Genomic DNA, 22,214 nt, shown 5'->3' on the forward strand with positions numbered 1-22,214 from the left:
TTATGAGAAAATTCGTTCCTAAACAAATCTCTGATAACAATTTCATGACAAGAATTTCACATTTCCGACAAAATGTCAACTAAGCACTGAATATATAAATAAAAAGAAAGGTAAAAAAAAATCAGAAAAAAAAATCTCAAGAATGATCCTCATACTATTGTCGATGTTTTGCGACAGATTTAATCCCCACTGATTTCAAGATATTTGCTTCCAAATGTAGAACAAAAATTGTTGAGCAAGTGCCGAATAGGTTAGCCAATTCAAGCAAATCCAAAACGATTTATCATGCATGAGTTGGACGCAAGGACACTTACATATGTGGTTTTGGTATATGATAACCTCGCTTTTACTAGCCCCTCGTGCACTTGTCCTAACCATTGCCGAATCATTTCAAAATAACCATGTATGAGGGACAATTAGCCTAGAGCCGTAACGCTTGACCCGGCCCACACGGGCCAATCCCTCGAGAATAATATTTGTGGATGAGAAACAATTGTCCTAAAATCAAGGTCGAATATTAGTTCTAGGACTCAAATTGACCAGGAGCACAGCATTGGGATAAGTTTTGTAAATTTTCCCTCTACCATTTTATTTGCTTATACCATGTCCACTTCCGGTGCTCAGTTGGCAATTTTCCATGGACATTTGGACAGAACATGGAGTGTGATTGGGGACCAAATCGGTCGTGAGATAAAAGTGTAGGGACCGAAATTGAATAGCGACAATAATAGAAGGACCATTTTGTAAATAGCCCAAAGGAAAAGTGTTTGATAACTTGTTGGAGTCCATAGCTTCGTTGTGGAGTGCTTGATTAACTTCTTTGAGAAGATGCCCTTTTGATTACTCGTTGGGCTCCACGGGAACCGTAAAGTGCCACTGCTTGATACAACTTCCTTGACAAGGTCTTCTTGTCGATGCCCTTCGTAGGGTCTGTTTAATATATTGTCTGTTTTTCTTTTTCTTTTTTTCCTTCCGCAGAATAGAAAAAGAACAGAAATCTATTTGTATATATATTAATTGATTTTTTGTTTCTCGGAACAAAAATAAAAAATTTAAAAAAAAATAGCTTCTTTGTTCCCGAGAACAAAAAGAGAAGTAATGTTTTTTCAGAAAAAAACAAGCTCAATATAACTTAATACTCGTCGTCTTTACAACCACGAGTCCACCGCCGATCACCACGCCTACCATCGGTCGCCGCCGCAGCTTGCCAGTCCTTGTTACCTCCATATGCATGTTTTATTGCATTTATTATAATATTCACGACATATCCATATTTTGACAGACTATAACTTTTCAAAAACCTGAAATTAAAAGTAGCCATGGGAAAGGAAAATGATACAAATAATCTCTGAATTTCGCCTAACTATGTAACGTGATTTCTAAACTTTTAATATGTTCAATGCGGTCTTGGAACCTTAGTCCAATGCGTAACGTGATCCCTAATTTTTCAATTTGTTTAATGTGGTTCCTAGAATTTTGATAAGTATTCAATTTAGTCCTGTTTCCGAAATTGAATCAATAGAATGATAATATTGCACAATTCTATATAGTTCAAAGACTACATAGAGCATGTATCGAAATTCTAAGGACTATATTGGACAAATTAAAAGTTCAAGAACCACATTGCACGTTGTACTAAAGTTCATGAACCACATTAAACAGTTTAAAAGTTTATGAATCACATTGCACATTTAATTAAAGTTCAGCAATCGTTTGTGTCATTATCTCCCATACGACTTCTCTGTCTTCGCTCCCCTATTGGCAAATTCGGACTTACCTAAAATCGTCAAAGTTTGATAAAAATATGATTTTGAATTTCAAAAATAAGAGAAAAGGTTGGAATTTTAAAATACAAGGCACACCCAAAAACCTAAGTACAAAATCCTATCGTGCAATAAACAACAGATCTTCCATTTCCTTAAATTTTGTCACTTTTAATATTTGAATTTTTAATTACTATTTGAACATGGTTATTCCTGTTGTTTCTGTTACATTTGATCCCAATGTTTTTGGAACCTTTATACCAATTTTATTCTATTTGATTTCATGACTAATTCTTGCTTTAATTTAGGTTGAAACATGGTCTCTAATTTCTGTAGGAGTTTCATCTTTACAAAGATTAAGGGAAAGACATGTCCGCCAAAACACAATACCCTAAATGTACAAAACGAAACTAGAGATCAAATATTGCGAACACGAGGCTCATTAGTAACGTCTTAACTTTAAAATATATATTTATGGAGAAGTGTCAATGATTGATAATTACCTCCGAACGGTTTTTTTCGTCATCGCTGATCGGAGAGAAAGAACCGTGAGCGAGATCGATAATGTGAGAGTGCATGTTAGAGTTTTGGCGAGGGGAAAATGCATGTTAGAACGTGTACATATACCAACATACGAAAGGAGTTATTTCCCTTCATTACGTAGGTGTTATCATGACTGTAAAAGTTTAGACAAATTTTAACAGGTATGGGTCCCACCATTATTGTTAGGGATGGCAATAAAACACGTTTTAATCGGATTGTCTGAATTCTCATGGTCACATTTAGTAGAATCTTCCTTTTTTTTTTTTTTTTCCTTCCTTGCTTTTTACCTTTTTTTTCCTTTTTCCCCTTGCCGGCCTCAGGCGAGGCACGCTCGGGCCTAAGCTGGCAAGGGCCTCCCTCGCCCTAGCCCGGCGAGGGCGGTTCTCGCTTGAGGTTGGCCAGCGAACTCCACTAGCCAACAAAGAGACCCGGCGATGGCCAGTAGAAGGGAAAAGAAAAAAAAGGAAAAAAAAAAAGTAAAGAAGGAAAAGAAAAAAAAATTCAAAAATTCAAAAGGATATCAAAATATTATTAAAATTATCAACGTCATTGCCGCCCGTACCATGTAGGACAAATATCGTCCATATCAGCGATTTTCGGCTAAAATTGATCAGATGTTTCACACGTTGATCGGCGATCGCCATTCCCAGCCCTTTTTACCTACGAACAAAACCAGCTAAATCTACACATTTGAACCCAAAAACCGAAAACGAGTAGCCACACATTGCTATGAAAGATCAATCCTAGTGACGCCTTGAATCAGCTTTTTGATCTTGAGCCTGAAAGAGCTTTGCAGATGTACCATCGTTCACCACCTGCGGCCTCAACTCGACCAGTTTCACTCGTCGTAAGTGCTCATGAAACCTCCGATGAACCCCGCGCCGTTACAGTTTCCGCACAGCATGTGCTTCCTGCCTCTGCACATACAAAGATCATGTGACGAATCTTACAATCACACCTGCAAGAGGAAGGTTAAATTCGCGGTCTGTTGTCTCATATCAAGAACAAAGCAGGCCGAAAGGACCGGCACGTTTCTAAGTCTGCCTTCTTGAAAAGCTCGGGAAAAGGTTCCCGCGGCCTGAGATTTTCAGCGTTGCCCTCGACGCATGTTTCGTTTCGACGGAACTCGAGCTTACCCACAAAGCCAGCAAGAGTCGCCGGCTTTGAACTGTCCATTGAAGAGATCTTCAGAGTTCACACCGCTGCCTTTGCATTGAGAACACAAGACTGCACCTGCGCATTGACAAAACACACGAGGAAACCATTTTTTAGGTCAGATAATAACTTTTGAGTGAGGTAATCGGCATGTGAAATGTGTATGAGAATTCCACTGGAGAGTTCAAAAATCCAATCCATCTCCGGTTGATCGAACTTCACGGTGTCGTTCCGCTGACAATCAACTAAGGTTTACTGAAAAGAAAGATGCAGACATTGTTGTTGCGGTCGATCCTGTCACCTAGGACGTCTCTATTGCGAGACAAGCCGAAACAAAAATGTTAACGGCGGGAAGATCGGAGTCCGGGATACTGGTTAAAAGATTTTTTGTGAGATGAAAATTAACTTGAGGTAAATGTGCCATAAAAGTACAATTTGAGATTTTTTGTGATGTTGGGGCATATGTGTCGTTGTCCTTGATTTGAGACTTTTTTTAGTTTGGAGTAAATGTGTTATGGGTACTAATTTGGAATTTTTATTGGAATCGACCCTTTTTTAAATATTAACTTATCTTATATCTAACTATAAAAAAAACTTATCATTTCATTGACCAATTTTATTTATACCAATCTACCAACTATTACATAAAATTAGCAATTATTATTTTCGTAACCTGTAACCTGCAGAATTTTCTCTGATTAAATTAAGAACTAGTTTGTGGCAATCAACTCTCATTTGAGTTGCTCACTATCATTTTATTTTTTGCTTCAAATTGGATTTACGCTTCTATTTACCTCATCTATCAAATTTTGACATTTTTTTAGAGATTATCAACCTCAATTAGAGTGAGTACATTTTTTTTTTATCTCAAGTCTCCAACCAGTTTAGCGTTACCGACATTTTTTTTTTGTTTTTTTGTTTGTTTGTTTGTAAATTATTATTTTCTCTTATTTTTGACCAAAAAAAATCTCTCATTTACTAACTTTACTTGACTACTATTATAGTTAGTGACGGGAGTTTATTTAATTTTTTGAATTATCACCGCTTTTTAATTTCTAACAGAAAAAACCTTGTCTGATCATTCATATAATGTTTATTAACTTCCTTACCAACACCTTAAATATACCAACTGTCAAAAAAAGTTACCGATATTACATTGGACACCTACTAATTCTATTCCCGATTAAATAATCCAATAGAGAAATTGGTAACGTAAAGAGTACAAAATTAACGTTGGGTACTAACTTCTATGAGAGTTCATATCACATAACTATAACATAATCGTAGAAAAGTTGATCAATAACCTAAATTAAGGTTAGTAATTTCATACAAGAGTTAATAACTGTAAGACGCAATTAAGAAAGATACGTAGAAGTTGGTAAAAGATTAGAAAAGTTGATCATTAATAAGAAAAAAAAAAAAACTCAGAATGCAACTCAAATGAGAGTAGCTTTTTTTTTTTCCAAAACTGAAATCGATTTGGTAACCAAAACTGATTGGTAAATTGATCAGGGAAAATTTGGGAAGTCGTTCTAATCTATTTCAATAATTTAGAAAAATGTTGGTATTTATGGAGTTGCTATTAAATGCAAATATAAGTTTCAATAAGATAAGTTGGGAATTTTTTAATAAAAAATAAATATTGATAATTAACTCAAATGAGAGTTGGTAACCCAAATATTACGTGATAATTTAATGAATGATTAATTGATCAGTCATGCTAATTTATATTGGTAATCTCTGAAAATAGTTAGAGAATGCAAGGGGCAGCTAATCAAAACAACTCAACAAAAAAAATCGATGCATTAGAAAAAAAAAATTAAACGCAAACCAAATAGGAGTTGGTACAGATTGACGAAAGTTGGTATATCGCACTAATTAGATTGGTAAACAGTTAGTTAATTTCGAGCGTTGGCAAGTTATATAAATAAAAGCTGGTAAATTAATACAAAAAATTCATTTGCAAGCTACAAAAAAAGTTGGTTTTATCATAAAAATGTTGAAAATTTAGCGGCGGATTGATTTGCAGTCATTCGAGCCTAAGGTACTCAAATGGTTAGGTCGGGTTATGCCCAAACGGGAGCCTGACTTTGTTATTGAAGTCTACCCGTACCGGTTCGGGCCTGGACGGGCCGGCGGCAGCCCTGCCCAACTCAGGCAAGCATAATGTCACTGTCCTAGAGATTATGTTCATAGGATTATGCACTGGAGTGTGGATCAGAAGCGGGCGAACTAGCGCCCTGAAGCGACAGAAACAGAGTGTGATCTCTCTGACGTTCAATCACAGAGCAGCAACGGCCTTACCATTTCCGTCGCAGTCGCTGCAAATCATGCTCTTTGGTTTCGTGCGCCCATCGCCTTTCGCAGCCTGGACGGGCAAAAATTCCAAGGAAACTTTTGAATTTAAGTCTAACGGGTGGATGAACAAGACGTGCGGTGCGTGGTGCTGAATTACAATGAGTTAGGCGAAGATTGGTTCGATAGCGAGCCGGTCCCGGGTCCGCATCGAAGTTAAAAATGAAATCTTCTCACCTGAGCTTTCACCAGTCGGAACTTAGTAGCTGGAGGATGATGATGATGGGTGGTGCCATGGTCTCGGGGGCGAACTTTGTGTGCTGGGACAAGATTGGTCAGCTGATTCTCTGCCCATGGAAGCAAATTCACAAGCTGAAGCAGAGCAAAACAGAGAGAGAGAGAGAGAGAGAGAGAGAGAGAGAGAGAGAGACCATAGAGCGAAGAAGGAGAAGGTGAGCTCCAAAGTGCAGATGCCATGGAAGAGTTAAAGAGCGAGCAAGTTCTTGTTGAGCAATCAAAGTGCTCGTCTCTTTAGCTGCTAAGCCAGGAACCACATAAAGTCACGAAATACGTCTTTGAGAAAAATAAGAACACGACAAACATAGAAGATAATATGTCTTCTTCTCTTTTGCCTATTGGAAAAATATTTTCTAGTTGAAACATAGTGCAAACTGGCCGGGCAGGCCAGGCCTAGAGGGGATTTGTGGCCCGACCCGACCAGATCGGGCTTGATTTTCCAGTCCGGTCGTAGGCCGGCCCGAAAAAGAGAAAAAAAAAAAAAGGCAGACCGAAGTTATTAGGTTCGGTCCCAGCCGGTATTCTTGTTTAATTTGTTTAAAAAATAGTCCGCAAAATGGCACAAATGATCCCTAAATTTTGACCCGATGTACAATGTAGTCCACAAATTTTTAATTTGACCAATATAGTCCCCGAAATTTAATCTAATGTGTAATGTGGTCCCTGGACTTTTAATTTGACCAATACAACCCTTAAACTTTTGGAACACATTCAACTTAATCCCTAAACTTGAAATGAAAGGACTAAGTTGAACATCTTCCTATAGTTCAGGGACCGTAGTAGTCAAACTAAAAGTTCAGAGATTATATTGCACATTAGGTTCAAGTTTAAGGATAATATTGATCAAATAAAAAGTTCAGAGATTACATTGCATATTTGAATTAAAGTTCAGGGACTATTTGTATCATTATCCCTAAAAAATCGTCCTTAGTTTTTTTCCTCTCATTGTTAGTTTTTAAGTAATGGATATAAAATCACTACTCCTTGGCCAAATTAACCTAAAGCTACTTAAAACCGTAAAGTTTCATTAAAAAGAAGGAAACCCCTACATGCCGACTATGGCGAAACATGAAATTTTATCCAAGTGAAGTTAAGGGTCCTTAAATACAATATGGAGAATCCATTCGAAGCCCTTAGCCACTCAAGAGTGATTTCGAAGTTCGTGTTTATTTTTTTTTTTTATCTATCCTATCTTTGACTCTCTTCTCTCTTTGATTTTTACCGTGCCTCTTTGTAGAGCGTGCGAGAGTCAAATCTTGCACCTATAATATTAGCATCCCCACTTCCAATTTCTTTGCCGACATGTCGCATGCATATTGGCTCAAAGTTCAAGTTTAATGACCGTGTTTTTTCATGTTAAATATATCGAAATCTATGAAATTTATCGTCTTGCGATACCACAAAAGTTACTCTGTAATTGTGTGACAATTTTATTTATGCATTTAGTCATTCCTCCGGCTCTTCTCCGAATAATAGCTTTTTTTTTTTTTTGGTAAAAAAACTTCGAATAATAGTTTGAGAGCGCAGGAAAATGGCGACTTTTTGTGCATGATCTTACTTAGGGGCACGATCTCGGGCTCCCCTCCCGACCCGATTTTGTCTCGGATGTTTATTGAACGCCGACCCGGACCGTCCATTTGTATTTCGGGCCTGACGGGCTTGGGCGGGCCGCCAGCTCACAGATCACGTCGGACGCATCGTGCTGTGCCATTTGCTATCTTCTTCTTCTTCCTCTTCTTCTTCACTTCGTAGAGAGAATTTTCCTGCAAATTCAGTCTCCGCGACATCGTTTCATCTACTCTTCTTCCTCCGCAGAAGAAGAACAGTACCTCAATCCTCTCCTCTCACCTCCTCGCTGGTAACCCCTCTCTCTCACTCTCTCTCTGTCGAACCCTAATCTGTTGAATCCTTTCGTCTTTCTGCGTATCGGAATCTCTCTGTCGAGGTAACGTTTCGAGTTCCTTGCGTTCGGGACAGACGATGGGAGAGACGAGGGACAACGATGCGTACGAGGAAGAGCTCCTCGATTACGAAGAAGAGGAAGACAAAGCCATGGACTCGGCCTCCGCTAAGGTCAACGGCGAAGCCACCAAGAAGTGAGTACCCGTTTTCGCCTCTTGCTTACTCTGGCTGCTCAGTAGGTGGAGCTTTGCTTGAGTTGATTTATGTGAGCTCGTAGTGGTATGGTCTTGAATTGGAACAGTGACGTCATACGCATAGAGTAGGGAGAGATAAACTTGGGGATTTGAAGTTCTCCTGTACTGGTGAACGGTTTAGAGGACTGGGGTATTGGTTTTTTCACATGTTGAGCTATGGCCATTTCTTTGCGCGGAGACCTTATTGTGTTTCGTTCTTGTATAGGGGTTACGTTGGGATTCACAGCTCAGGTTTCAGAGACTTCCTTTTGAAGCCAGAGTTACTTCGTGCTATTGTGGACTCCGGCTTCGAGCACCCATCTGAAGGCAAACTTTATACTCATTCAGCTTCTTTTGGTGTTTTTGTATTGGTTGTAGGCTAGATTGTTTATTTGTGTGTGTGTGTGTGTCGAAAGCAAAGATTGGATGAAGATATTGTGGGAGCAAAGATCGAGTGACGGTTGATGGAGGAAAGGATGGAGATGAATGAAAAGTATTCCTTTTCTTTGGATATTTTGATGTGCAAGAGGATTTTTTAGCGAAATTGAATTGTTTTTGGCTTATCAAGCTCTCATAGTAGTTCTGACGGAAATGATGAATATAATATTGCTCTTGTCTTCATCGTTCTCACATCTCTTTATTCACCTGCCAAGCATATGACGGAATTTTTTCTATCGTGGATCTTTCTTCTAAATTTTTCTAGTTTTGAGATGACTTCCGAAAGAAAATCGAGGCGAGATACTAGATAGCTTCGACTCGCTTGGGTGCCTGGGTTTGGCCCAAGAATATTAGTTTTCCTGTGATTTTCGCCTTTAAATTTTTCTTCAGAATTGGCATTTATCTCTACTTCGTGTCACTTTCAGTGTCTCATGCTTCTTAACATCTAAACTTTCAGGTAATATTCTACGATCACAATCTTTCAGCGAAAAGTTATGGTGGTAATCGTTTCAAGTGAAAGGAGCAGGAACATAATATTTACTTACCAAGGGTTCCTTCGATCCAACTTTCTTTGATTCATCAGTCCAACACGAATGCATTCCTCAAGCTATATTGGGTATGGATGTCATATGCCAAGCAAAATCTGGGATGGGGAAAACCGCTGTTTTTGTGCTGTCAAGTTTGCAACAAATTGAAACGGTTGCTGGGCAAGTTGCTGCACTTGTTCTCTGTCACACGAGGGAGTTAGCCTATCAGGTACTTTTTAATCATCTTACCATGTTTTAACTTAATGAGGAAAACAAGTTGGTTATTTTCAGTCTTCTTTATTAATGATCTTGTTCTGTCAGTGGGTAATTGTGGGGTTTTCATCTATTTTGCACTTGCAATCCTTTTGAGATAGCCATTCTTTGTTTTTGTCTAGATCTGTCATGAGTTTGAGAGGTTCAGTAAGTATTTGCCAGATATCAAGATTGCAGTCTTTTACGGTGGCGTCAATGTCAGAATCCACAAGGAGCTGCTGAAGAATGAATGCCCCCATATTGTTGTTGGCACACCTGGTAGAATTTTGGCTCTGGCAAGGGACAAGGACCTTTCTTTGAAGAATGTGAGGCATTTCATCCTTGATGAGTGTGACAAGATGCTCGAATCTCTAGGTATGATGTTTCTGGTGATTTATGTGTTTCTAAGGGGGGAAAAAAAGAGAGAGAAGCTCGGCCTTCTGATAGTACTAAGTTGATGATTCTACTTTCAAGCAGTAGGTTGCAGCCTAGTTAGTATGGACATTGTTTGTATTGTATGCAGACATGAGGAGAGATGTGCAGGAGATATTCAAGATGACGCCTCATGATAAACAAGTCATGATGTTTTCAGCAACACTCAGCAAGGAAATCCGCCCGGTTTGCCATAAGTTTATGCAAGATGTAATGTCTCATCACCGTTATAACTTGAATTTGAAGTCTAACTTGATATTAGCAACTTTTTTTGCGGCTAGAGTAGATGTTTGCAGCATGACAACTCCATGTTCCCCTTGGCAACTTGTGTGTGTGGCGCCGATCTGCTGTATCTATAACTTCATGGCGCGGAATATCCGGCTCGATGGGGGAAATTGATGGAAAGTTAACGATATCAACCATGAAGGGTGGGAATATTCCAGTGAAGCTTCTGTTTGCTTTTCTTTGTTGGTCTTGGCATCTTTGGTATTTTCTTGTGATGGTTCAGTCATAGCATGGTTTTAAGGTGGGGGTTTTCCTCCTCCCTGTTTTCCTGGGTGAAGTGGTCTGATTGTTTCAGTCTTTGTTTCTTTATTTCTTTTTTTTTTTCCTTATTTTGGGCTTCCCTTGGGGGGGGTGGTTGTTGTTGATGGTTGTGGTGATGGAAATATTGTTGGGGTAGTTTAATTGAAACCTGAATGTGTCAAGAACAACTTCAGCTTGTTGCTACAATGGAGAGCTCGATAAGGACGCAAATCGGATGGAACAGAACCATGATTCAATGGATGATGCATTGTTCAATTCGTAGTGGCTTCTCCTAAGCTTGAGGAAGGCGCTTAATCTGATTTACTGAATTTGCTGACGTTTGTTCCTTTCAGCCTATGGAAATATATGTTGATGAGGCCAAGTTGACCCTTCACGGTCTTGTACAGGTATTATAGAGTTCAATTTCTTTTTGTATAGCTCTTTTTTGTGAAGTTAAATATCCAGTGTTTTGACTGAAAATCACGCTGAATTGTCAGCACTACATCAAATTAAGTGAAGGGGAGAAAAACCGCAAGCTAAATGACCTTCTTGATGCATTGGACTTCAATCAAGTTGTAATCTTCGTCAAAAGTGTCAACCGAGCAGCTGAGTTAAACAAGTTACTCGTGGATTGCAACTTTCCTTCAATATGCATCCATTCTGGCATGTCACAGGAGGAAAGGTCCCCCTCTCTCTCTCTCTCTCTCTCTCTCTCTCTCTCTCTCTCTCTCTCTCTGCGTGCTTATAGGTGCTTTTTTGTTGCTAGAACTTTTTTTGCCAATCGTATGAGATTGATCTTGATAGCTTTCTTCTGTCTCATACTGATGTGTTTTGCCTCGGACAACAGCATTTCAGTTTGAATTGTGTGGAGAATGATATACTTACTGCATGCCTTCTTCTTTTTTCCTAACTACGGAGAACCTCCCCAGAAAAGAGCCACTAGGTTCATCACCCCCAATTAGATCGTGTTCACTGGGCGAGATTCCTTACCTAGGATCAAGCAAACTCTCATGGTGCAAAACTCTAGGATAAGAAGTAAATGCTGATCTCTGCTTCTTGAGTCAAGGTTGAAGGAACCCCCTTACTGCTAAGGCAACTCAAGTTGAGTCTTACATGCCATGGTTTCAGGTTGTTGAAAGTGTGCTTCATCAGGACATGGATGCTTGGGGTGAAGTGGTGGATATCATAGTGGCTTTTGTTCGTCCTAATTATTGTTACTGGTGATCTAGGTGAGGAAGAGGACCTAGATTTGTAAGAATGAGCAAATGATGGTTTTCTAGAATAGGAAGCATCTTAAAAGGCCACCTTACCGAAACGTAAAGGAGAACGACAATAATTTAATAAGCGGGTCTAGGAAGCATCTTTAAAGGCCACCTTACCAAAATGTAAAGGAGAACAGCAATAATTTAATATGCGATAAGACTAGATTTGGTGTTATGGCACGTTTGGTGTACATGAATGAGTAGGAATGGAATCACAATTTCAGGTACCAATTCTTTTTTTGATGCTTGGATCAACACGTGAATAGTGGAATGGTGATTCCACGGAAATGTTTAATCCATTATCTCCTCAAAATTAGCATTTTACTCCTTTGGCCGTGGAATCACGATTCCAGTTCGAAGGCTAGAGCCATATGGAATTATAAAATAAATGAAAGCGAGAGAAACATTATTCATCAATATATAATTTCTTTTAGATACATATCAAGGATTATTACTTGTCTATGTTTTTCAAAATAAGTGCTATTTTGAATGAAAATCCAAGATCTCGCTCTATCTATTCCCAAAAACTCGCCAAACAGAGAAGTATGAAATCTTTGTTCCTTTCTATTTCATTCCTTCTCCATTCCATTTCTTCATTCCGTTCCAAATGTCATACTAGACGTGCCCTAAGTGTTGCTCGTTTTCTAGCTGTTTTTGGGAGATCATGAACTTCTTGCTGTGCTTGAGATTGCATTGTCTCTCTTCATTTGCCATTATGCAGGTTAATTGCCTTGTGACATTTTAAAGTTTTTGTAGCTATTATAATAGGATGTGCTTTGTAGGTTGACACGGTACAAAGGTTTCAAAGAAGGACATAAAAGGATTCTTGTTGCGACAGATTTGGTCGGTCGGGGGATTGACATTGAACGTGTTAATATCGTGATTAACTATGACATGCCAGATTCTGCCGACACTTATCTGCACAGGGTATCCTTCGTAATCTTATGTTACAAATATATTTGGTCTAGCTGTATTAGAATTCCTGAACAAATTTAAGCATATTTTTGTATTAAATGTACCACAGGTTGGTCGAGCTGGAAGGTTTGGCACTAAAGGCCTGGCAATCACATTTGTTTCTTCTGCTTCAGATTCTGACACACTCAACCAGGTTGCAATTTGGTGCTCTTTTGTCATTTTAGGGTATCTTCCATTCAAGTGTTCGTTATATTCAAATTGTTATCTCAGGTTCAAGCAAGGTTCGAGGTGGATATAAAGGAGCTTCCTGAACAGATAGATACCTCCACGTACAGTACGTTTATTGGATGCTTGTTTTGTACATGTTGTTAGTAGTCTAGCCTACTTGCTTAGGACCGGTAACCTTTCTAGCTAAGATGAAGATGGCCCAACCCTATTTCGATGGGTTGACACTTTTTGAAGTTTTTGGTCACGTTTTTTTTTTTTTTTGGTCATAAAGTTTTTGGTCACATGTTGAAGAGTAAGAAGAATCTGTTCAAGCTGTCCAAACCGAATGGTGGGGATATCATAATTACTTATTTGGCTTCTGCTCTCTGTTCGGCTTTTCCTTGTGCAATGACGTTCTGTATTGTACATCGTGCTTATTCTTGGCATCCTAGCAGTACAATGCATGGTAAGGTCACGAGTCTTAACATATATCTTGTTGCTTTTGTGCAGTGCCGTCCTAGAGGGCTGTTCGGATAGACGACTTCTGAAACATTTGGACATGGACGGCTGCAAGCTGGAGGCGATGTCCTCGTTAGTCTCTCTGCGGTTCTTGCTCAGCATCTTCTATTAGTTCCGCTGTAGATCTTGAGGACTTGATTTAATGCGTACAAGAACAGCTGTCTGTAGAGCTATGGATTGACGTTTTTTAGTTTAATTTCGGTAGTACTTGCTGATTTGGGTTGGTGTATGATATTTAATCATATATGACAATTTGAAGTACCTATAACTGGAGTTCCTTAACCGAGATTTGCGCTTAATAATGTCGATGGTTCATGAGTAGGCAGCTGCAGGACTTTGGGAAGCAGCAAAGTCAACCTTCTTGGTGGTCAATGTTCTCGTTCTCCTTTAAGAAAGTAGGTTTTCTTGATGTTTGTGGATGTATGCGTACTTTCTACCATTTTAGAAGTTTGCATAGTCCAGAATATAGAAAAATGTAGAGGGTCTTTGTTGAGGTCTTGTGTCCAAGTGTTCATGGAATTCTCGCTAAAACAACTTAATTATGAACGTTTCAATTTTGAAATGACTAATTATAAACAGCAGAAGGCACGAAATGTGTCGAGAATTGCGGTTACGAAACTTGCAGTAGACTTGTTAGTTGAGAATCGTGGTTACGAAACTCGTAGTAGACTCGCTAAATGTGTTAGAAATCCATTTGTCAGCCCATAAATTTGCTGAATTGTTATATAAATTTGTTATATTCAATAAATAGATTATAATGAAATAGCAAAGAATGGTCCAAGTGGGGGCTTTTCCAGCACTTCAAGTCGAAACCTTCGCTCGAACCCAAAAAAAAAAAAAAAGAAGTTGAAACCATGGCATGTCTACATCCACTTGTGTTCGACCAAAAAAAAATTCACTTGTGAAGCTAGCCCACCGTACTAGAGAAAGAAATAAGCTTGCGGATTGGGTTGTAAGGCCTGTATGATAATTATTCTGATTCTATTTTTCGAAACAAAAAAAAAAATGAGAATCTTGCATGGTAATGTAAATGATTCTGATTTAGGAAATAGTTTTGGAGTAAAAATAAAAACAAAAAAAGTTGATTCTGAAAAAAAAATCACTTTTAAGAATTACAAAACATAATAAAATTTCACATCTCTCGCTTTTTCTTTTCAATTTTTCCTCCCCTAAGATAGAACAAGGTTTCATTTTCAAAGAAAAATATATAAGATAATAAAATATAAAATATTCAAAAAAATTTGGAAAATTTTAAAAAAAATCAGAAAAATTTCATAAAATCCCAAAAAAATTAAAGAAGCTTAGATTAGGCTAGTTTGATCTCATTTTCATAAATTTGGGCCTATATTCCCTAGATTTCACAGATTTTTTTCTTTTGTAGAAAAATTATAAATACATTTGTAATTAAATTCGAACCACATTTCTCTAAGCCCTTAGGGCTTGATTAGGGTTTTATGATGTGATTTATCAATACCATAATCCTTGATTGTGCACTTGATTTCATTAATTGTGATTTGCCTAGGTTTATGTACTTTCGACTTAGTCTAGTTTAGAAAATTTTGGAGAAAGACAAAAAATAACCATCGCGAACACTTAACAAGCTCTCGTCCTTAAGTTTTCAATGAATTAATATTGAGATTTAATTTTCTAGAACAAAAAAAGCATACCAATGCAGAGCAGTGCAATGCATTTTCCTTACGTAAACGATGGTATCACTCGTATTGGTTATCCGCTTACTCAAAAGAATTCGATGACACCCCACAATAAAATGGCGAAAATGACTCGTGGTGATTCTTGATATTTATTTGTATATTTCAATATGCAATATATTATATAAGAGAAACAATATAATTTAATTTTCGATTATTTTTGAAATGTAGGATAAAATTTCTCAAAGTAACTACATAATTTGACTTAAATGACAAAAATTGGGAAGAGCAATTGTTCTCGGGAACATAAATTTTGTGAAGTTATCAAACGAGTTTCTGTTTCAAGAACAGAAATTTTGAGCAGTTAACAAACGGGTTCTGATTATCTAAAACTCATATAGGGAATAAAATAAGAAAAAATCATTTTAATCGGGACCACTTTTTGGGATCAGAATGATTACCATATAGGCTTTTAATATAAAGCCCTTCCACAAAACTGGTGTTTTAATCTCCCTCCTCTCTTTGGGAGCTTACTTGCTATGAACCTTTATCATATGAAAAAAGGGTAGCGCTTTTTCCACTCTTATTTTGGCTAAGTCACTCTTTTTTTCAATTGACAGAGCGAAATACCCTTATCTCTTTTCAATTTATTGTTTCTTTATTTATCAACCAAACCAATATAACTGCCTTTATTTCTATTTTCTCTCTTAAATTATCAATCTCACAATATAAACGTCAAATTACTCCCACTAAGATATCATCTTATCATGCACCATATTATCACTTTGTCTAGAGAAGGTCGTCATTTTTTAATTTATGGTCTCATTTTTTAATTGCAAAAGTTATATAAAAGGTTACAAATTTCTAGTTATAGAGGTTTATGAACACACCATTAGCTTCCTAGTTTTATGAAATAGTTTGAGAGAAAATTTATTTCAAATTTGAAACTTAAAATGCAATCTAATTATCTAGCATATTTTAACTTTTGTGGATGATTTTTCAAAATAAATTCGTAGGTTTCTAAAGTTATATATCTTTGATTCGTGCTTTCTTGTGAACTTTTAGCATTTTAATATGAATGGCAAGATGGGCTGAAATGTATTTACACATTTAGCACCTTCAAACTCGTGTCAAAATCTTTTAAGGGAAAAATTTAAGCATATTTTAAAGTTTTGATCCAGTTGCTATGAGATTAAATTTACAATCGATATTAATTACTCTTTTTTAAAAGATCCTTTAGATATGTATAAATATGTTTGACATTTGATAATGCTTTTAACAAATTAACCTCTTTCATATTTTGATATGTTAGAAAGTCCAACCCAACTGATAGGTAAAGAGGGCCTACATGAATATAAAGAGCATTGCCAAGCAATGTGGGATAATCCAAGCGACACATGAAAATTTGACTAGGCACATTTACGTGGAATTTTGACCATGCACATTTGCGAAAGGATAAGTACTTGTTCTGATCCCATGTTAGAAAGTCTAACTCAATTGCTTAAGTTGATAGGTGGAGGGGGACAACATAAATATAAAGAGCATTTAAAATCCATTGTCAAACAATGTGAGATAATACTTTCACATGATCAATTTTAATTTTCGATTTTTTTTTTATCAAGATCAGCTGAATAATTAAATGAAATTTAATTTCGACTTTGAAATATAGTTTCACTCATACTATGCGACAAAAAAAAAAAAAAATTAATTGTGTGTTCATAAGATGTCATAAACAGAATTTTCTTGTAAAATAAAAGATGAGACAAGACATTAGAATCGACAACATTCTTTAGGCAAAATGATAATAAGATATGGTAAACTGATGTGTAGATGGGTGTGATGGAGCATAAAGATTGTGATTAATGAAAAAGATAATAGAAATAAAGGCAGTTTCATAGATTAGCCTAATAAAAAAGAAAAAAAACAAATTTGAGAGAGAGAGAGAGAGAGTATTTTGGTAAGTTAACAAGAAAAAACGAGTATCTTAGCCAAAATAAGGGTGAAAATAGCACCATCCTATAAAAATGATACAAATAATTTCTAAACTTTGGTCCAATGTGCAACGATCTGCTGACATGGCTGTCGCGTGGCTGCAACCTCAGCACCACGTAGGCGTTGACCAGATCAATTCGCGTTGACCGGTCAACGTCTCGTTGGGGAAGATTGATGGACGGCTGAGAGCTTTCCGGCGACGATCAACGGTAAGATCTTGTCCGATTTGAGCGATCTAGGTACCGTTGGAATCGTCTCGACGGTAGCTATCACATATCCAAAAATCAGTGCAATCTAACGGCGAAAACTATATGAAAACAGCAAGAATAGGTTCGGTCGTGGTGACGACCGAGTGCACGTTTTCCACGATATCAATCCAAACCAAAGCTACGACTCGCATCCATGGGGTCCGGGATACTCACCTCACGTCCCAATCGGCTCGAGGATGTCTAAAATGAGCCAAATAGCTTAAGGTATGTTCGGGTGGGTTCGAGACTCAATTATGGATTTTTATGTAAAAACATGACCAAACAAGGATAACAACACAATTAGAGATGTCCAAGGAGTAGTTTAAACCAAAGATCTTGTGAAATGGTTGAGCGAAGCAAAATTGCTATTAACGGACCTCCGAAAGCTTGAAAATGCACTTACGTTTCCGGGTAAACGAGATGGTTCGTCGCACTCCTTGAGATCACCCGAAACTTGTGGACTTTGTCTTGAAGGCTTGCTGGCGTTTGGTTACCGTCGATGAAGCTCGGGAGATCTCCCACCGAAGCTCTTCAATCACCGTTTGTGAGCTCGTGGAGGATTTTTCTTTCTTTCCTCTTTATTCCTTCAATGGTGGTCGACCCTGTTGCCGAGAGTATCCTCCCTCCCATTTTTTATCACCTAGGCTGGCCAAGCCTTCATGCGGAGGAAACATCACCTCCCTCTTTCTCACGCACTCCTGTGTCACTCAAGTGCATTCGAGTGGGTTCAAAAATGCTCCCCTCCCCTTTTAGTCGAAGAGTACAACTTAAAGCTTCTTGGATGCCCCTTTTTTGATATAATCAAAGCTTCCTTTCGACCGAGAGAGGAGACAACGATGGTAATGGTGGAGGTTGGGGGATGGCCTTCAGGAATTCAGCAATTGTTTTCCCCCAACGTGGCTGAAATACGCTCTTATCATCAAGGTCCAATGGCTTGTCATTTTAACTCGTACCGCCTGTCTAATTAAAATGCAAATGTCATATATGTTAAAAAAAAAGGAGAGATGATTTTTGTTTAGAACTAAAGTTAATTCTAATTTTTTATGCGGAAATGACTAACCAAAGTTAGTCAAAATTTAGGTGTTAACACTCACAGCCGTTGACTTCCCTTGAACCTGGTAAGCTTCGACTTTCTTGTTTTCGCTTTGTCTCAATCAGTCACTGCAGAAGACATCGCCATTGAGGGGCAGTTGGAATTCCTTCTTGAGGGATCTCTCAAGCAGCAAAAGAAAACAAAGGGAGAGTTTTGGGGAGTGCGAGACAGATCGGGAAAGAGAGTAGGAAGAGGAATGAGGATGGAGAGTTCGGTTTTGGGGTTCTCTGGGGAAGTAAAAAAGAAGGGGACCGCTCCTTTTGGACTCACAGACGTCCACCAAGAAAGGAGGGAAGCCACAAATCCTTTTCCCCTTAAATTCTTTTTACCTCAACCTCAGCATCGTCCACCTATCCACGACCAGCCTCTTTCACCTGCGCCCTCCAACAATCTCCTCTACCCTGATGCCCATGTTCAGCCATGACTAGTCGGCAGAATGTGGTATTTAACCGGTTCCATTGAACCTACTGGGAACCAGATCGGATTGGTAGTCCGGTTCTCGGTTCTCGACTCTTGAAGGGAACCGGACCGGACCGGACCGGATCGGGAACTGCTCACCCTTAATATTTGTGATCGATCAAGCTTTTTATGTGCGCTCCAATGATGTACAGTGGATCAATGTGTAGTGCCACAAATGGTAACAATTACTCCGTTTATATTACCAAAGTTTTATGTGGTCCAGGCCATGCTATAAGTTAAACTACGGTCCTTGCTACATTACTTATCATCGCCAATTTTTACTATCAAAACCCAACTCCGTCCAGCTCTTTCGTTGCGCGATATCGCGCGGGACCTTAGGGGAACATGGAGCCCATGAAATAAGTTTAAAGCTTAGGGATACAAATATCATATTCGAACAAAAGCACGATACAAATGCTATGCATGAAATTTTGGAGAACTTAATGGTTCACATTTCACGCAAGGATAGCGTACGTCACGTCCATTTTGGAGAAATTTGGATAGCACGGTTTGTTTCAGAAAAAAATGAACGATTTGAAAACTATTTTGTTAAAAATAATTGCTTCTATCGTTTCATATAATTAGTCAATACATAATGTTTTTCATTATCGACAACATTGGTTATTTTTTTTAAGCAATAAAAGCGATTTTTTTTAGGAAAATATTTTTCAAATCATTAATTTTTTGCGAAACAAATGAATCCTTAAAACGAGGTTATTTTGGTTAACAAAACATATTTTCAAAATGGGTGAACCTTCAGTGTCAGCTTCCGACGGAGGGTCTAATTCGGAACCTAATCAATTCGAATTCAAAACCAAATTCAAATATAGGTCCATTTCTTTTGCTGAAAAAATTGTCATTGGAAAATGTTCTCGGGAAATTCAATTACAAAGAAAGCAAACTTGGTGTTTGTTGGTGCTGAAAACAATTTTTTTTTTTTTCAAAACTGAAAACATGTAGAATTTGATCATAAGTGAATCCATGAAAGACAGCTTGTATTGTTGTAATGACTAACAAACTGGAATCGACGTCTTCTCTTTTAATTTGTAATCCATCAAAATAACAAATTGCAATAGTTACCAAAAAAAAAAATAAATAAGGAAAGAATAACGGAATCATATTTATGAAATATTATGTATGATGGTGCTTTTGGGATTGTAAAACAACACGAGCGTTAACGAAGTATATTCAGGAGATAGTAAACAGAATTTATGAAAAAATTGTACGAGACTTCCAAAAAAAAACTTATGACAGATAGGAAATAGACACGGAGGGACCTGTTCTTCTCCCATAGATGCGCAGCAAACATCAATTAGTAAGGCTTGCCAGAAAGCAAAGTTGTCTTCCCCAACCTAAACTTGTTGGTTTTAGTATGTGGAAAACGATTTCCATGATCGACTAGTTTTTAGTCATTCCAACTTTGGAAATTCTGAAATCAATATCCTTGTAAATAGTTTTTCATAAAAAAAATTGATCCTAAAGGTCAAAATCCAATCATAATTGATCTGTTTCTTGTGATCTTCTCATCGTTATATGTTAAGAGTCAAAATCTGATGTGCTGTTCTAATTTGTAAAGTCTTGATTGCCGATGATTCTCCTCCTTTCTTTGAAAAAATTACCAAAAAAATCCTAAACATATTACAATTATGCCAATTCAATTCTAAACCTTTTAGTTTTTTACCGATTCAGTCCTAAGCTTTTGCGATTGTGTCATTTCGGTGGATCCGGCTAATTTTGGCTGGCCGGTGTTGACGTGGAAGCCGGCCGATTGGTGAATTTTGTTATGATTTTGTTATTATATTATATTATATTATTTCTTTTTATTTTTCCTTTTTTTCCTTCCCCCTCCCCTCCCCACCTCCAGCCGGTTGCCGAATATTTTCTTTTATAATTTTTAATAAAAAATTTGATTTTTTATGAAATTATTAAAATTTGTTCACATCAGCCAACATCCATGTCATGATTTTCGAAGAATATGACTAAATAAGCAAACTTAAAAGATTCAAGATTGAATTAGCAAAAATGTGAAAGATTTTGGCTTTTTTGACAATTTGCCCAGTTTAACGTGTCTTGAACTTTCTATTCATATTCAATCAAGTCCCTCAACTATATGAAAAATTTTAATATTATCCTTGAACTTGAATTAATGGAATGATAACATTAAATATTCTCACATGGTCTAAGGAATAACATGAACGTATGAATCAAATTTAACAAATTGAAAGTTCAAAAAATAGCATTGCATATCGAGTTAAAGTTTAGAAACTATATTAAATAAATTAAAATTTTATTAATTATATTATATATTGAGCCAAAATTTAAGAATTATTTGTATCTCTTACCCTCCAAACATTATGCCATATTTTTTTCGCGTTGTGACACCCCAGCAAATGTCATAATACCGTTGGTCGGGTTGGTTGGGGAGACATGAATTTCCTCTTGATGACGTGAGCAGTGACATCACATAAACTCTTGTGATGACGCAAGAATGTTACATCCGTGTGGTGAGGAACGCTTTGGCAGATGTCTTGACTTCGATGACATCTTAGTCGTCCAACGTCGGGCCAAAAAAGTGTTGTACAAAAGTTAAATGGCGTGACAAGTGTACGATTCGACAATGAGTGCTCAATAAATTCGTAGAAATTTCAAACTTTCAGACATGTCTTCATCCCGTGGTGCGCATGAAAAACGTTCCATCCTTATTTATTTTTCTTAAAATATGAGCTAATTTCATTGTTTAGCTTTCCATCTAAAATTTTGATCCTCCCCATTTTCCTTACTCTTTCAATGATAAAATGGATTCCATATTCAGATAACTATTTTTTTTTCTTAGAAAAAAGTTCTGATATTGAGCTTTTGAGAATTACCCAAAGCTAATTTTGTATAAAAACTTAAGTGATGACTGTGATTTCCCCTCGTTTTACAAGGTAAAGTTAAAGATGTTGGATCACTCTTATGAGAAGGACACGCTAGCGCAACACAAACTCGAAATATGTTTGGAAGATTTTTTGAATCAACGATGAAAATAAAAATAAAGAAAAAAGAGGCGAAGAGATCAATTTTCTCCCCATGATTTTCATAGAGTACGGATCTGACTGCAGTAAATCAAAATGTTATGGTATATACGCACATTCATCGTCATCGTGAAATCTATTTTACACAAGCAGTCTAACCTAAACATGTTTATTCATTAAATTTACATTTATACCGGCACTCTCGAAATGCAAACATAAACTTGTTTATTGCATGCCGCGTCATTCTATAAAAGTAAAAGCTACTTATGTAAAGAAATCTTTATTTTCGTTGGTGCACCAAATACAAATCTATTGAAATATTTCGTTTGCAAAGTAAATGGTGGAAGAGAGGGGAAAATAATTAACTACGTGAAAATATGCTTTTTCGTATTTTTTTAGTGAATTATATTAGGTTTCAGTGCACAATCACAACGAAGTGAAACATAAAAATAGAAAAAGAAATATCACGATGCAAGATTTTATCCTAATTCAGT

At 37.3% G+C, this 22,214-nt stretch overlaps 2 protein-coding genes across 4 annotated transcripts; one reads left to right on the forward strand and one right to left on the reverse strand.

The window, feature by feature from the left end:
• Positions 1–2,970: 2,970 nt before the first annotated feature.
• Positions 2,971–6,343, reverse strand: LOC115729398 (protein BUNDLE SHEATH DEFECTIVE 2, chloroplastic-like). Of its 3 annotated transcripts, none has more exons than XM_030659970.1 (5): positions 6,188–6,343; positions 5,994–6,103; positions 5,766–5,829; positions 3,443–3,539; positions 2,971–3,223 (listed from the first exon to the last, which is right to left on the reverse strand). In XM_030659970.1, exons 1-5 carry the CDS (start codon positions 6,231–6,233, stop codon positions 3,145–3,147), a joined length of 396 nt encoding a protein of 131 aa, XP_030515830.1. In that variant the 5' UTR covers positions 6,234–6,343; the 3' UTR covers positions 2,971–3,144. The 3 variants fall into 3 exon arrangements, with proteins under 3 accessions (XP_030515830.1, XP_030515827.1, XP_048134342.1); XM_030659967.1 differs by having other exon boundaries at positions 5,766–5,907; XM_048278385.1 differs by having other exon boundaries at positions 2,971–3,225; positions 3,440–3,539; positions 5,766–5,907.
• A 1,408-nt stretch (positions 6,344–7,751) lies between these two features.
• On the forward strand, positions 7,752–13,526 carry LOC115753694 (DEAD-box ATP-dependent RNA helicase 15-like). The gene is made up of 12 exons (XM_030692420.2): positions 7,752–7,911; positions 8,031–8,149; positions 8,415–8,515; positions 9,210–9,382; positions 9,549–9,780; positions 9,929–10,047; positions 10,716–10,769; positions 10,860–11,044; positions 12,407–12,551; positions 12,649–12,732; positions 12,810–12,873; positions 13,257–13,526. The coding sequence occupies exons 2-12, from the start codon at positions 8,034–8,036 to the stop codon at positions 13,265–13,267; spliced, it is 1,284 nt and encodes a 427-aa protein (XP_030548280.1). The 5' UTR covers positions 7,752–7,911; positions 8,031–8,033; the 3' UTR covers positions 13,268–13,526.
• The last annotated feature ends 8,688 nt before the right edge of the window (positions 13,527–22,214 follow it).

The sequence above is a fragment of the Rhodamnia argentea genome, chromosome 4, assembly GCF_020921035.1.
Source record: "Rhodamnia argentea isolate NSW1041297 chromosome 4, ASM2092103v1, whole genome shotgun sequence".
NCBI classification, from domain to species: Eukaryota; Viridiplantae; Streptophyta; class Magnoliopsida; order Myrtales; family Myrtaceae; genus Rhodamnia; species Rhodamnia argentea.

Bases quoted from the DNA above. Each gene is read 5' to 3' on its own strand.
- LOC115729398 (XM_030659967.1), bottom strand. From the start codon at position 6,233: ATGGCATCTGCACTTTGGAGCTCACCTTCTCCTTCTTCGCTCTATG. The intron at 5,908-5,993 runs GTGAGAAGATTT...ATTGTAATTCAG, and splicing joins TCCGACTGGTGAAAGCTCAG to CACCACGCACCGCACGTCTT. The intron at 3,540-5,765 runs GTAAGGCCGTTG...GTCAATGCGCAG, and splicing joins CAGCGACTGCGACGGAAATG to GTGCAGTCTTGTGTTCTCAA.
- LOC115753694 (XM_030692420.2), top strand. From the start codon at position 8,034: ATGGGAGAGACGAGGGACAACGATGCGTACGAGGAAGAGCTCCTCGAT. The intron at 8,516-9,209 runs GCAAACTTTATA...TTGATTCATCAG, and splicing joins CTTCGAGCACCCATCTGAAG to TCCAACACGAATGCATTCCT. The intron at 12,552-12,648 runs GTATCCTTCGTA...AATGTACCACAG, and splicing joins CCGACACTTATCTGCACAGG to GTTGGTCGAGCTGGAAGGTT.